General features: G+C 37.3%; 1 protein-coding gene across 1 annotated transcript in view; it reads left to right on the top strand.

The window, feature by feature from the left end:
* The first annotated feature begins 1,839 nt into the window (after positions 1–1,839).
* The window catches only part of LOC139969617 (uncharacterized), a 30,717-nt gene continuing 19,005 nt past the window's right edge, over positions 1,840–13,551 (top strand). Inside the window, exons 1-2 of the mRNA XM_071974730.1 lie at positions 1,840–1,997; positions 12,793–13,194. Of these exons, the coding sequence (XP_071830831.1) occupies positions 13,135–13,194 (60 nt within the window). The 5' untranslated portion in view covers positions 1,840–1,997; positions 12,793–13,134. The remainder of the gene's footprint in view (positions 1,998–12,792; positions 13,195–13,551) is intronic.

Below are 13,551 nucleotides of genomic sequence, written 5' to 3'. Positions count from 1 at the left end.
TTGTCATTTGAACACAGGGATATACATTGAATATGCACGCATACGAGCCCAACCCCTCCCACACACCCCTCTCAATTTAACCATGGAGGTGTAAGGTGTTGACATCTGATTTGACTACGCGATCAATTTTCTTCCAAGTCATACATAGTCTTAATTAACAACTTGTACTGTATATTCCGTTTTAACACACTGACAGTGATAATCTTGCGCTATACGTCTCCAAACAGACTACAAAAGCCTTTCCTATTCGGATGGTATCATCGATTTAACGTTCCTTCCACAGATAAGTCTAGAACATGACTTCACGGAGCCACATATGTGTATCAATTGTTAATAATTGTCTTCACGTATTTCAATGTTTTTTATTATATAAGGGAAATCGATGGGTTTTGCAATTACTGCATAAAAAATTAAAATGTACAGTGTTTTTTTTTTAACATGACGTAATACTTGTGGGTGGTGTCAGTATCAAAACTGCTTATACATTCACCGTGAAAATATCACAAGAATAGCACATTGTACATTTCGGGGAAGCTGCTCGTCAAAGAGGACTGTCATTTAACAGTTTAAAGGTCTGCTGTATCGACCCAACTATAACACGTTATCATCTTGAGATTACGTAATCGACCTGCCTTGGTCGTAAAAATGACCTCTTTTTATCAATTAGTCTGCAACGTCTGCCACATATTGTTTCTTATATACGATTGCCTTTTTGTGAACACTATATGATTAACTACACTGTAGACATGAATATTACTTCCACACAGTGTTTACACGAAGAGCCTAATGGTGTTAAGAAGCTATGCAGGCTAATTATACCGCCTGAGGTCAATTTACGACCGTGGAAGTTCGATTACGTAATCACAAAACTTGTCATAGCTATAACGTGCTATATCGAGGAGCCAATAAAGCATATCTTTAAGCTAAATATGATGGTTGGGTTTGCTTCCCCCTTTAAACCTCAATTAAGCAGTAACTACATGTTTATCTACTAGCCTTTTAATTTCATCATGTTAAAAGACTATTCTGAATGGATGCTATCTTAAGACAAAGAAAACCAAGGAATACACTCCTCACACACACAACATGCGTTAATTGGTCGTTCTGAATTACCATCTAATTTGATAGGCTGACACGTCTGACACTGTATATCAAAACAATAATTAAAAAGATAAACACATTCTTCATCTTCAATATCTATATACAGATTCTCACGGTGACGCGTCAGAAGTTATTTCCGCTTTCGCACACGACTTTGGCACCGTCGATGCAGTGAACTACGGTACAGTTAAGGTTCCATTATGTGTGTGTCTAGCGTCTTTTAACGTATAAGTGGTTACCGTATTTGGTTTCATGTGCGCACATCGATTGACAATAACATTACTATTTGGAAATATATTTACTTTCATCAAGATTAAACGTGTTTCAAGGACCGAACAATATACCAAAAATAAATTCGCTGCATGCAAACATCAAGTTAATACATGAGTTTAGGCAACCTCTATGCTTTTACCCCAACTCCAAGGAACGAAATTCTCCAATCTACTTTAACTATTGGATTTCGACATTTCAAGGCGTAAATTGTAAAATAGGATATAAATTTTGACAATTTCTTTCCTTCCGCGATCCCACTATTAATTAACACACTCAGTGAAAGTGGTTCTTTTTAAAAATCTGAACTAAAATATTTCATTATTGATTACTGTGAGTTGTAATCATGTAAACAAATATGGTTACTAAACGCCTCCGTACATTTCTGCTGAAATTACTTCGTGTCAGCCAAGCCTGACAGTCTGTTTGTGAAGTTGACAACAGATGTTTCTGCGCGTGGCGAGATTTCTCAACCATTGATAAAATAAGTATTGCTTATATACGTGTTGTTGCCTTCAGTACTGAAGAAAGCCTCTCTGACTGGCATTGATGATATTGTGGACTTAGGTGTTATCCCTACGTGATTCCAGTGAAGTATTTTTTTCGCCGTCTGGTTTCATTAAACGGTAAGTGTCCGTGTTCGAAGTAAATTTTCTGTTTTAACAAATTATAGACTTATCACAATTTTTTTTCTCTAAGCAGGCTTATAGTACCCGCATATTATAAGTCGCATTTCATACAAAGCAAGTTACCAAACACATTTTTCAATCTCGGAAAGGAAATCGCCGTATCAAAAGAAGTCCGGGTTTATATTGCGTCATAATAATAAACAAGATTAATCACCGAAAGTTGATAGACCACCAGTGTTTAGATACCATCCTGGCTCCAGATATAGCTATATGTATACGTATTAAATATCACCATGGTCCAAGCATAACAACTCCCTGGTCCATATATATCTATGCACGTCACGGCGCGTGACGATACTAAGAAAGCTTATTTGTAGGTCTTCATATAGTCTATAGCTTACGTAGTCAAGACTTATTGAGTTGCCGAATTCCGTTCATATGACATCTTGCGATATGTAAGTTATTTTCTTCGTGCCAAGAATTCACTACGGCCTCTAGATCTGCAGTTCTTTCGTACTGTAGACTACGTTTTGACTTTTCGGAATGAACGTATGTGAGGTAAAATAATTACTGTTATCCACAAACTTCATTTTGATATGATATGAAGGGCAGATGAAAACACTACTATCGGTCTAAGCTGTATTTCTTTATCTCTTTTAATTTTGAGAAATGACGGCTTTTAAACAGCTTAGGTTCATCAATGAAAGTTGTAGTAACGTACACACAGACCATGCACTGGGTCAGATACGCAGATGCAACGCAAAATCCAGTTAAAAAACAATACCTTCATTTAATTTATGGCCTCGATTTCAGTGACATGTTTACAATGCATTGCAAAGGTAATCGTCAAGGACAAACTAGGTGCAAGAGTCCTCAGTTGTTCAAAATGTTTTCGTTCAATTAATACATATACTAAAAGAATGGATTTACATAAAGGGCTTCCATCGAGAGTCTACGTCATTACCAAGATTTACACTTAAAGGAGCATTCCATAAATTCAATGCCAGAATACCATGTCAAACGGAATAGCTATAGAAGTAGTACTATAGCACTCAACCAGTGGCGTTACCATGGGAGGCACCCCCCCCCCCCCAATCTTTGGTACTCCCCTGGTGTCTCACAAATGAGATTTTGCCATGTCTAAATAGAAAACCTTAGACAGGAAGATACACATTTTTTGACTTCTACTGACTATAACTTACAAACATCTACCTCGACAATTGTGATGATTTGAAGCTGAAATCAATTCTGACCCCCCCCCCCCCATGGACCCCTCGCCGACATGGCTTCTTGCTCCACGCTCGCATTAGCGACTCCGGCGTCAGTTGACATTTCCCAAATTATGTGCCCGCAAATTCTGCTCCACATTTTTCTGCGCTCTTCCACCCCGCCCCAACCCCACCCCCTCATCCGGGCACCAATTTGGCTACACTATACTCAATGACACCACACATGCTGTTAGTGTTATCTAGGTCAGTGCCCCAATCCAGCATACAGCAAAAAGGAACCTTGCTCAGTGAGAAAGACTTCCCGGCATCAGGTTCATGGTGATTATAATCACAGGAAACAAGTTTGATTAAATACTGCGCGAGGGTGACACAAAGGAAAGTTAACTTTCCCTTATCAGTCACAGAAAATTCTCAAGCTACGTAGAGAGATATTTAGTGACCATTCTAGCATATTCTGTCAGAATATGGAATGAATTGGCTGAGTTGTCAATGTGACCTTCACTTTCAGCATTAAGATATCAAACAGTATATGCCCCAGTAGGGCAATGAAAGATTTGTGATTTACATCGTTAACTGTGAGTAGGTTCCATGTAAACATTCATACGTCTTTAGGTAGTGTTGCATTACAATTAAATTCTTTTTTTATAACCTAACAACAGAACAAAGGAACAGTTACAGCCCTCATGGCCTAACCATATTCAATATTTACCATCTGAAACTAGTTTCATTGTTCTTGGCAAGACTCTATTATGTAACAATTCATAAATTATTCAGCTTTTGGTTTTTGCTTCCTTAAACTGCATGCGGGATTTCGTTTCATATATATATATATATATATATATATATATATATATATATATATATATATATATATATATATATATATATATATATATATATATATATATATATATATATATATGTATATGTATATATATATATATATATATGAAACGAAATCACGCATGCAGTTTAAGGAAGCAAAAACCAAAAGCTGAATAATTTATAACCAGGCTTGTTTTGCGACTACACCTGGATAATCTTACTCGGGATAGTGTTTTTAGCCGGGTGAAATTTCAGACGTTTAATATGGCTTACTTTATCTGTAAATAGCAGCATTTACTGTAATTGCATGTGGTACTTACAGCTTAGGGAAGCCTTTACATCGACTTAAAGCAGACACAAGTCTATACTCAACTGATGTTTTTCTGTTTTTGTTTTGGGCTTTTTTTCGGCTTTGGTGAAATCACGTGTCGTTCATTTCTGTCCATAAATCACAAAAGAATCAACTAAAAGTTTAGTAAGTTTACGTGCGATTGCAAATTTTGCGCACGGACTTCTCTGACGTCACAACAAAGGGTTATATCCAGGTATGGATATCAAATCACGTGACGTCATCATATCACACGTGCGCGTTTAACCGTGATTCTTCTTTCTATCGGTTAGATTGAATTTAATAAGCTTTACTCGAAGTGTCAAGTTATTACATGAAAACCAATTGTTAATTACCAATATGCAATAAAGAATGTCTTCTTCTAGAAATGGTAGGCATTTTCCTATACGAGTATAATAATACTGGATCGCACAACGCCTAAAATTGATACGACTTGCATGGTTGGCTTCTCTTCATACAAGACAGTTTACGCGTAAGACATTTTATCCTTACGCATAGTACGGTAACGCTCAGTTGCTCAGATAACCCTCTTGTATATTTGGCCAACCAAAATCCACGGGTTTCCATGGTGATAGATTTCCCGACTCCGAATACCGTTTAGCTAACAGATAAGTTAAGTACCGTTAACTTTTCAGTCATAAAACATTTCGATACTCGTTATTACGCCCACCTAATATTACACGAACGCGTTAATTGACATTTCAAAAATAAAGGAATTGTAAACCTATACATGAAACGTCAATAGTACTGATTGTACAATCTAAATATGCTTAAAAGTCACATAATAGTTTTATTATGCAGTTCAAACTTCAACACACATTATAAACTGTTTTACACGCAAACCATTCTTCCTCCTTATCTAAAGAGTAACACGCCTCTCTACATTCTGGGAAATAACTTGGAATATAATTTATTTCCATAATTTCCAGGAACATTTTCAGGATCTTAGCAGACTGAAATTTGGGGATAACCTCATTAACCTACATGGTAACCTTTAATGCAATGCCTGTTTGCCAAGACTTGCTCATTCTTGTCCTAAAAGATATATAGCGCGGTTTCCTCAAACTTTTCTTGTACGGTGACGCACGGGTGTTTCATCACGCACGTTTTTAGTGTCGCGACCACTGATCTGTACACTAGTGTACAGATCAGTGGTCGCGACTCAAACGTCCAGCGGTTCAAGTTTATGTGCGCTCTTAATGCACTATAGCCTGACCAAAACAAGTGTTCTAAGGGACAGTGGTTTCGATAACAGATATTTAATAATACAACAACAACACCATTTAAAAGTTAATTTCATAAAGTACATACATGTAAGATATACAAGTGCTTCAATATATCATTTATGCCATGAATTTACGACAACAAATCATTTCCGAATTCAAAAACCATATTGTTTAGAGCATTCTCTTATAGTAGAAAGATTTGCAAGCAGGTGGAAATTTCCCACACCGATTGTTAACCACAGTCTGTACCGCAGCCATGAATCAGATGTACCTGTCAAAATCGATTTTGGTCTTGTAATCGTGGCAAAAGTATCGTTATTTTAGGTTATTTTGGGGATAGGCAAGAATCTAACCAGGCAGCTCCCTGGATTTACCACGTGCACGGTTGCGGTAAAATATTTAAACACGTTACATCTGTTAAAGTCTGTATGTCGTAATTATGACGTCAAACTTCCGCTAAATGGGGGGTCGGCTTATAATTATTGAATTCAGTCTGTTTGTAATGATGCAACAACTCCCATGCATGGATTGGTTTGTTTATATACGGTTGCGTATATACTTTGTTGCTTACATTTAACTTGGTATAGTTTGATACATGGACGGGTGAGTGGGGATGGGATGCATGAGGGCATCGTAACGTGAGATATGATGAGTTATTAGAAAAGAAAAACGTTTTGAAAATACTTTCCATAAAATCATACTTATGTGGCAAGCATTTATATAGAGCAAGGTGCTGTACATAGGCCTTTCGGGCATGGCCACGGGGTGGGTTGAGAAACTTGACGTAGTGAATATTCACAAAGCATATTAAATAATAGTTTTCCTCATTTCCCTTCTGCTCCAGGTTGTCGTCCCCCCTCCCCACTCCCCGTCCCCACTAGGCTTCCTTTTCTCGTCCCTCTCACTAGGCGAGGGAAAGAGTTCAAGGGAAAAAGACTCTCGGGGTCCACGTCAGTTATATAGGTCGGGAAAACGGGATAAATAATATTGTATGTAATGTATGCCCAGTTTTATCATATAGGCCTACACAGGGGAAGCTGTATACTTCAAAGTATAGGCACGGTGATATAGCCGTCCTGGGGCGCGACCTGGATCTCGACGCACCCTGCCCATCCCCTCCCCCTCTCACCCACCCCTCTATCCCTGAACCCCCAATTCGATAAAAAAAAATATATATATTCATATGCTCTGCTTACCGTAACGGATACAGACTAAATCTTATTTGTGTTTTGTTGTACTGCCATTACAGTGCAACATATATACACAGCTGACCATGTTTCAATAATTGTTAAACCAAATCACGGATGTTATATGAATGACTGCGAAGTTATAAACAAGTTTCCATATACAACCCACAAAACGCTATCTTTTTACCAAAACTGCGTCTAAAATCTAAAACATTCTAATGTGATATTTAGAGCCATTAATTTTTTTTTTTTTTTGCCTTCGAATATTTTTTATGATAGAGAAGGTACATGACACTTTCTCATTAACCTTTTGTATCACATACCAATAACACTTGCATTGTTTAAATAATAATATAAAGCCATTCACTAAGTTCAGCGTGAAACTATATACTAAAAAAACAAGGAAGTAAATACAATTTCATTACATTTTATATGATTGAGGCACTACATGACGTCACACATGTGACATAACTCCCTCCCCCTCCCCTCCCACCCGCCCTCCCTCCCCCAACCCCGTCATGACATTATGCAAGCATTTTATCTCCCAAAACGGAATAAAATCTCTTGTGTTAGTTTTTTTCGGAGGAGTTCACCTATAACATCTTTATGATAATAGGTAAAGGTGTTGCATTCAAAAGGGTTTTGTATCTCAAGTCTTTTGTCTCATCAACGTCTTCCGAAAGAGCTTCGTTGCTATGGACAATGACGTCAGAGCCTAGTTTATGGTTTGTATAGTAATGTAAATCTTTACGCCTGCAGTGTCTATATGTGTTTATACTTTGTCACTTCTGACTTGGAAGATTAAAGAAGTTGCAACTCATTTATGAAAGTGAATATATATACATATAGTTTACACACTATTATTATTATTATTGTTGTTGTTGTTGTTGTTTCATATATTGGTTTTCTAACCAGATCCGCGCTTCTATTTTTTTTTGTAAATTTAGTAGCGATATATCAAACATATTTTCCCTACGGTCGATATTTGGGCTTCTGAAGCATTCTGACAGTCCTCTGAATATGGCTCATTTATTTTCCGTGTTCATCTGTAGTGTCATTTGTTTCCTGAAACATTATGAGGAGAATTATCTTTACCGTCCATCAATAACGAAGAAAACAGTAAACAAAGCGACTTAAATTGATATAGTATATATATGGAAAGCAGCATGAATAGTATATGTAAATGTAACGACAGACGATGTAACAGTTTACTACAACAGTTTTTTGAGTTGATTTTGACAAAAATGTTCTTTCGATTCTTTCCGATAAGGAAATCACACGACGATGTCCAATGTCGAGGGGGAGATGTGTCTTTTGTTAAATCATAATAAGTAACAATCCGATGCACCAATGGGGAGGAAGGAGGTAAAGTGGTGGTCGGCAAGGGGGGGGGGGGGCGGGTGTGAGAATAAAGACTCGCATCGTACCTTGTCATTTGTATCGCAAGCAGAGCTGTGCATTGTACGATGATGCTTGGTGTCGCCTGGTGCGCAGTAAAATGAATTGTATGATAAATTCAGTTTTAACTTTTAAAACAACGGAATGCAACCAACTTTTGTACTTTGTTGCAAGAATTATATATCGCGACCAAAGTTCGTACATAATCATACATCATGAAATATCAACCAGACTTAAAAAAAAAGGAGTTACTCTTTCTTATGAATAAATACATAAAATACAAAAAAATAACTTAAGTCCATATGAAACCATCAAAACTAGGAGAATAAAAGTTCATATTTTTTAAGGTTACGGTCGCTGAGCGGAAATGAGTTCCAGTTTTAATCTTTGCAATTCGTGATCGGCTGGGATGTTCTTTAATCAAGCAAGCCAGAAGCCATGGAACCGTATTTACTATTCTCAATACGCATGCGCATGACAATGATTCTGTCTCTCGTTTTTAAGAATTCATTGATCAGGCGCGCTGTTAATTTGCGTAACAAGATTCTTTTTTTGTATAAAACTTTTTCAGCATCGGTAAAGAAATGAGAGCAGATTTGAAAGAAATTGACTTGGATCAAAAAATTTACATTGGCTATAGAGCATCATTCGTTCAAGATGAAAATCATCAAAGGGAGGTGAATAAAATGGGCTAAGTCATCAGAAAAATGGTGACTTTTTATGTTAGACTTTATTTGCTTATATATATTCTCTAAACATCTTGCGGCAAAAATAAAAATCGAGTCAGACTTAACATATTTAGTACAAGGAAAGAAGATAAACTGCAGCTGACTGTTAGCAGTATTGGCATATTGGGGAACATTCAAATGCATCTTTACCAGTACGCATTTTTTTTGGGGGGGGGGGGAGGGTCAAAATCTGTGTCTAAATTTCTCCAAGCCATGATTTTAATGCAATGAAAGAATGCCAGTGACAATCTCAGGGGTTACCGTACTTCGTATGGTAAGTGATCAACTTAGCAAATTCAAATACACGCCTATAGCCTATACATACAGCCTATTTATATATAGGCTACATATATAGGCTATATATATGATATACATAGGCTAAATATTTGCATTTATTAACTTCATCACTTGATGTTCACGTGATCAAAAGTTATATAGCCTACATATATATATATATATATATATATATATTTATATATATATATATATAGGAATAACGGAAAAACTGTTAAACAACTATGCTGCATTTAGAGAAAGGCTGGATCTCGAGTGAGATACAATAATTGAATTAGGTAAGTGATTGGAAGTATATATATATATATATATATAGGAATCACAAATGATTTTCGAGTTGGTTAGCATCATGTTTGATCTCTAGAGTGGGGCAAAATATGTCACCAAAAACAGAACTAGTATTGTTCGATACAGGTGACAAACGCCTACAGTGGAATTACGATCTTCCTTACCGGTTTCGAACCTCTGGACATACAATCAGCGTACATAGCCTATAGTGGTTAGGGTGTCCGCGTACAGAGCGGGAGGCCCGTGGTTCGAATCCCGGTGGAGGCTGAAAGTTTTTTCACTGTTCTTGATTTTCCAACTCATTACGATTTTCATTTATATATATTTATATATATATATTTATATATATATATATATATATATATACATATATATACATACAGGGTTCGGTTTCTTCCGGAAGAAACCTATTTCTTCCGGGGACGTGGAAGAAACTGGAAGAAACCTGTTTCTTCCAGGTTTCTTCCAGTTTCTTCCGGAAGAAACTGGAAGAAACCGGAAGAAACTGGAAGAAACTGTGAAAATTGGCATATAAGCAGCACAACCCACATACATGATAAAGAGACAAATAGTTTACCACCATCTGACTGAAATACATACCATTGAAACCATCAAAATATGATATTTTTGTTTTAATTATAATTTTGGGTTGTTTTTCTTCACCAAAAGATGTTTGCTTTACAGTATATCACAATATTGAAGGACTACTTATCATCTCGCGATCCCCCCATCAACCAGAATTGCATAACTGGCCATACTGTATGAATGATTAACCTGGATTGGCCCATGAACTGAGGATTTAATACAATGAACACCAAGAAAACAGCCGAACAACATCTCTTCGATTTAGGCAACAGTTTAATTTCTGCATTTCCCTAAATTACAACTTGTAGTTAACAGGAGGACTTGTCATCCCAAAAGCAAAAAGAACAAACATCCACAATTAAACACAGCTGGCCACGAGCCAGCCCTCATTTCACACTACAACTTCCAGTCGAATCTGTAACCCTCATGTCTTGAGTTCAAGCTCCACAAAATATGGTCATAGTGGTCAATGTAATGGTAATAATGAGTGTGTATTGTAGTAGGCCTACACTAATTTCCAGCAAACACTTGCCCCTTCACTCAGAAACTAGTTTTTGGTTCCTTGCTTTAGCAAAAGGAACCTATGCAGTCAGGTTGGCGTGTGTGTGTGTGTGTGTGTGTGTCTGTGTGTGCATCTGTGACACTTTCTTGGGTACGCTCTATCTCAATAAGGGAAAGTTGGATTGAGGCCAAACTTGGACTATAGATCCGCCATATGGAGAAGGTGTGCCCTATTGTTTTTGGTGCCCACAAAGGTCACCAAAGGTCATTTATGGTCCAAAAACCGAACATATTAAAACTGCAATAACTCCCAGTGCCAATGTGCGACAAGATTGATATTTTGGGAAAAGTTGTTAACTGGTTAGGGGAACATTTTCAAACTTAACGGTCATGTGATCCGAGGTCACCAAAGGTCAATTAATGATAAAAAACTAGTATTTTTGCGATAACTTGAGAACAAATTGTCCGTTAGGGTTGGGAGTTGCTTCAATGTAATCCAATTGTCGACCCGCATCTGGGTGACCCTTGACCTCAATTTGACCTTTGGTGACCTTTTAGTGTTTTGTGGATTTTTACAGTTTTGATGCTATTTTCAGATGTTAAAGGTAACTTCTGATCATAAATGTCAATGGGTTGACCCCCGTGTGACCTTCGTGTGCGAAGTTATATGAGGTCAAAGTTAATTTTCAGACATTTAATGCAATAACTCCCAGTTCCAAGGTGTGACAAGGTTAATATTTTTGGAGTAGTTGCAAATTGTATAGGGGAATATTTTCAAACTTAACGGTTATGTGATACAAGGTCACCAAAGGTCAATTAATGATAAAAAACTAGTATTTTTGCAATAACTTGAGAACAAAATGTCTGTTAGGGTTGGGAGTTGCCTCAATGTAATCCAATTGTCGACCCGCATCTGGGTGACCCTTGACCTCAATTTGACCTCTGGTGACCTTTCCGTGTTTTGGGGATTTTTACAGTTTCGATGCTATTTTCAGATGTCAAAGGTAACTTTTGATCATAAATGTCAATGGGTTGACCCCCATTTGACCTTCGTGTGCGAAGTTATTTGAGGTCAAAGTTAATTTTCACACATTTAATGCAATAACTCCCAGTGCCAAGGTGTGACAAGGTTGATTTTTTTGGACAAGTTGCAAATGGTATAGGGGAATATTTTCAAACTTAACGGTTATGTGATCCAAGGTCACCAAAGGTCAGCTAATGTTAAAAAAGTAGTATTATGGGGGGAGAAAATGGGCAAAGAAAAAATGTTTGAATTTTTACAGTCATGCTCTATTTAGGTCTCACCGATCAAAAATGTCAATTGGTTGACCTCCGGGTGACCTTTGTGTGTGAAGTTACATACAAGTTCAAAGTTAATTTTTTGACATTTAATGCAATTAAATCTCAATGCCAAGGTGTGACATGGTTGATATTTTGGGACAAGTTGTGAATGGTGTGGTGTGACACGCTTGTAGGTCTCTTATATTTCTTACATTTTCGACGCCATATTTAGATCTCAAAAATGCCTTTTGATAAAAAATCCGATCACATTTTGTGATCACAAAAGTGTTGGCTATAGTGTTGGTTACTTTATGGGAACATGTAGGACCACAATTACTTGGACTATTTCAGCCCAATCTTGCTTGATAATATTATGTGTATTGTCATATACCCCAAGCAAGGAACCACAGTGCCCTTGGGCTCTTGTTAACTAACTGGGCTATAATCAGGACAATCCTGGTCTGCAAAATAAAGCTTGCCCATAGTTGTTCCCTGAATTGTCCGATGCTAGTAGCCTAGTACTATATTGTGTACAGTATATGCTGGAAGCAGGTCATTTGCTCCTAACCTAGATCTAGACTACCTAGATGACACTTTAGTGCTTCTTGTCCATTTATTACATAGTTAGAAATTATTGCAGGTTGTTATGAAACTTTATCAAAAGTTTTTCCCCCAAAAATGAGTTTCTTCCATTTTGTCCGGAAGAAACCTATTTCTTCCGAGCGGAATAAACCGCGGTTTATTCCGCGGTTTTTTCCACCCCCGGAAGAAACCTGCGAACCCTGTATACATATATATATATACATACATACATACATAGGCCTACATACATACAGCAACAGTTTACGTGCATTCTGATATTCGATCTTATTTTGTTCTTCTATTTGTTATATGTTCACAGGAATCACCTACCAGTCACTTATAGGTCTACAGAGAGTCATATTTCAACATACTCATCTAGGCCTTTTTAGCAGAGACTACAAGCCTTTTGTTTCCCCACCAAAACATATGACGAAAGACGATTGAAGGAAGTTCCCGCTGTTTTGTGTTCTTCTCTGCTTCGCTCCGCGTTTTTTACGTCGGTATCAAATCTGTAATTATCTGCTGTAGAAGATGTTGGAAGTTCTTCTGGAACAAAGGAACTGCTACGTTTGAAGATTTCCACCTCTGACTGGGGTTACTATTTTTGTGCGGGGAAAAAATCCCAGTAAAGAAAATAATCCATTTATCCTACTGGAGCAAGATGACAACGTATAAATTATGTTCTGAAGAAGTCACGGAATGTGAATCAATCGAGGAAACAGTGAGTATTTATATTTATATTTATGTATTCACATCATTACAGATTGTAATATTATTCCAACGTGCTCGTATATATAGTTATATAGGTTTTGTGAAAGTGAGAGATGTTTTAATTAAATTAAGCGTTCAATCGTTGGTATGCTGTGCAAGTAATGTTAGGTTTTCAGTGTTGGCCCCAAGTTAAATATGCTTGAATTTCTCCGGAGGTTCTGACATTCCACCCCCCTGGCCGACCCCCCCCCCCTGCACATTGGCAAGTGTACCCAACATATAGCATGATAGATTTGTTCCATCATACGAACTGATATATCACACCAGCCTATAGTAGGACCTATAGAGCGTACTTTTCGATTACGCT

Source organism: Apostichopus japonicus, chromosome 7 (assembly GCF_037975245.1).
Source record: "Apostichopus japonicus isolate 1M-3 chromosome 7, ASM3797524v1, whole genome shotgun sequence".
In the NCBI taxonomy this organism is placed as follows: Eukaryota; Metazoa; Echinodermata; class Holothuroidea; order Aspidochirotida; family Stichopodidae; genus Apostichopus; species Apostichopus japonicus.
Note: the sequence above shows the minus strand (reverse complement) of the source record. Positions and strands in the feature narration are given on the sequence as shown.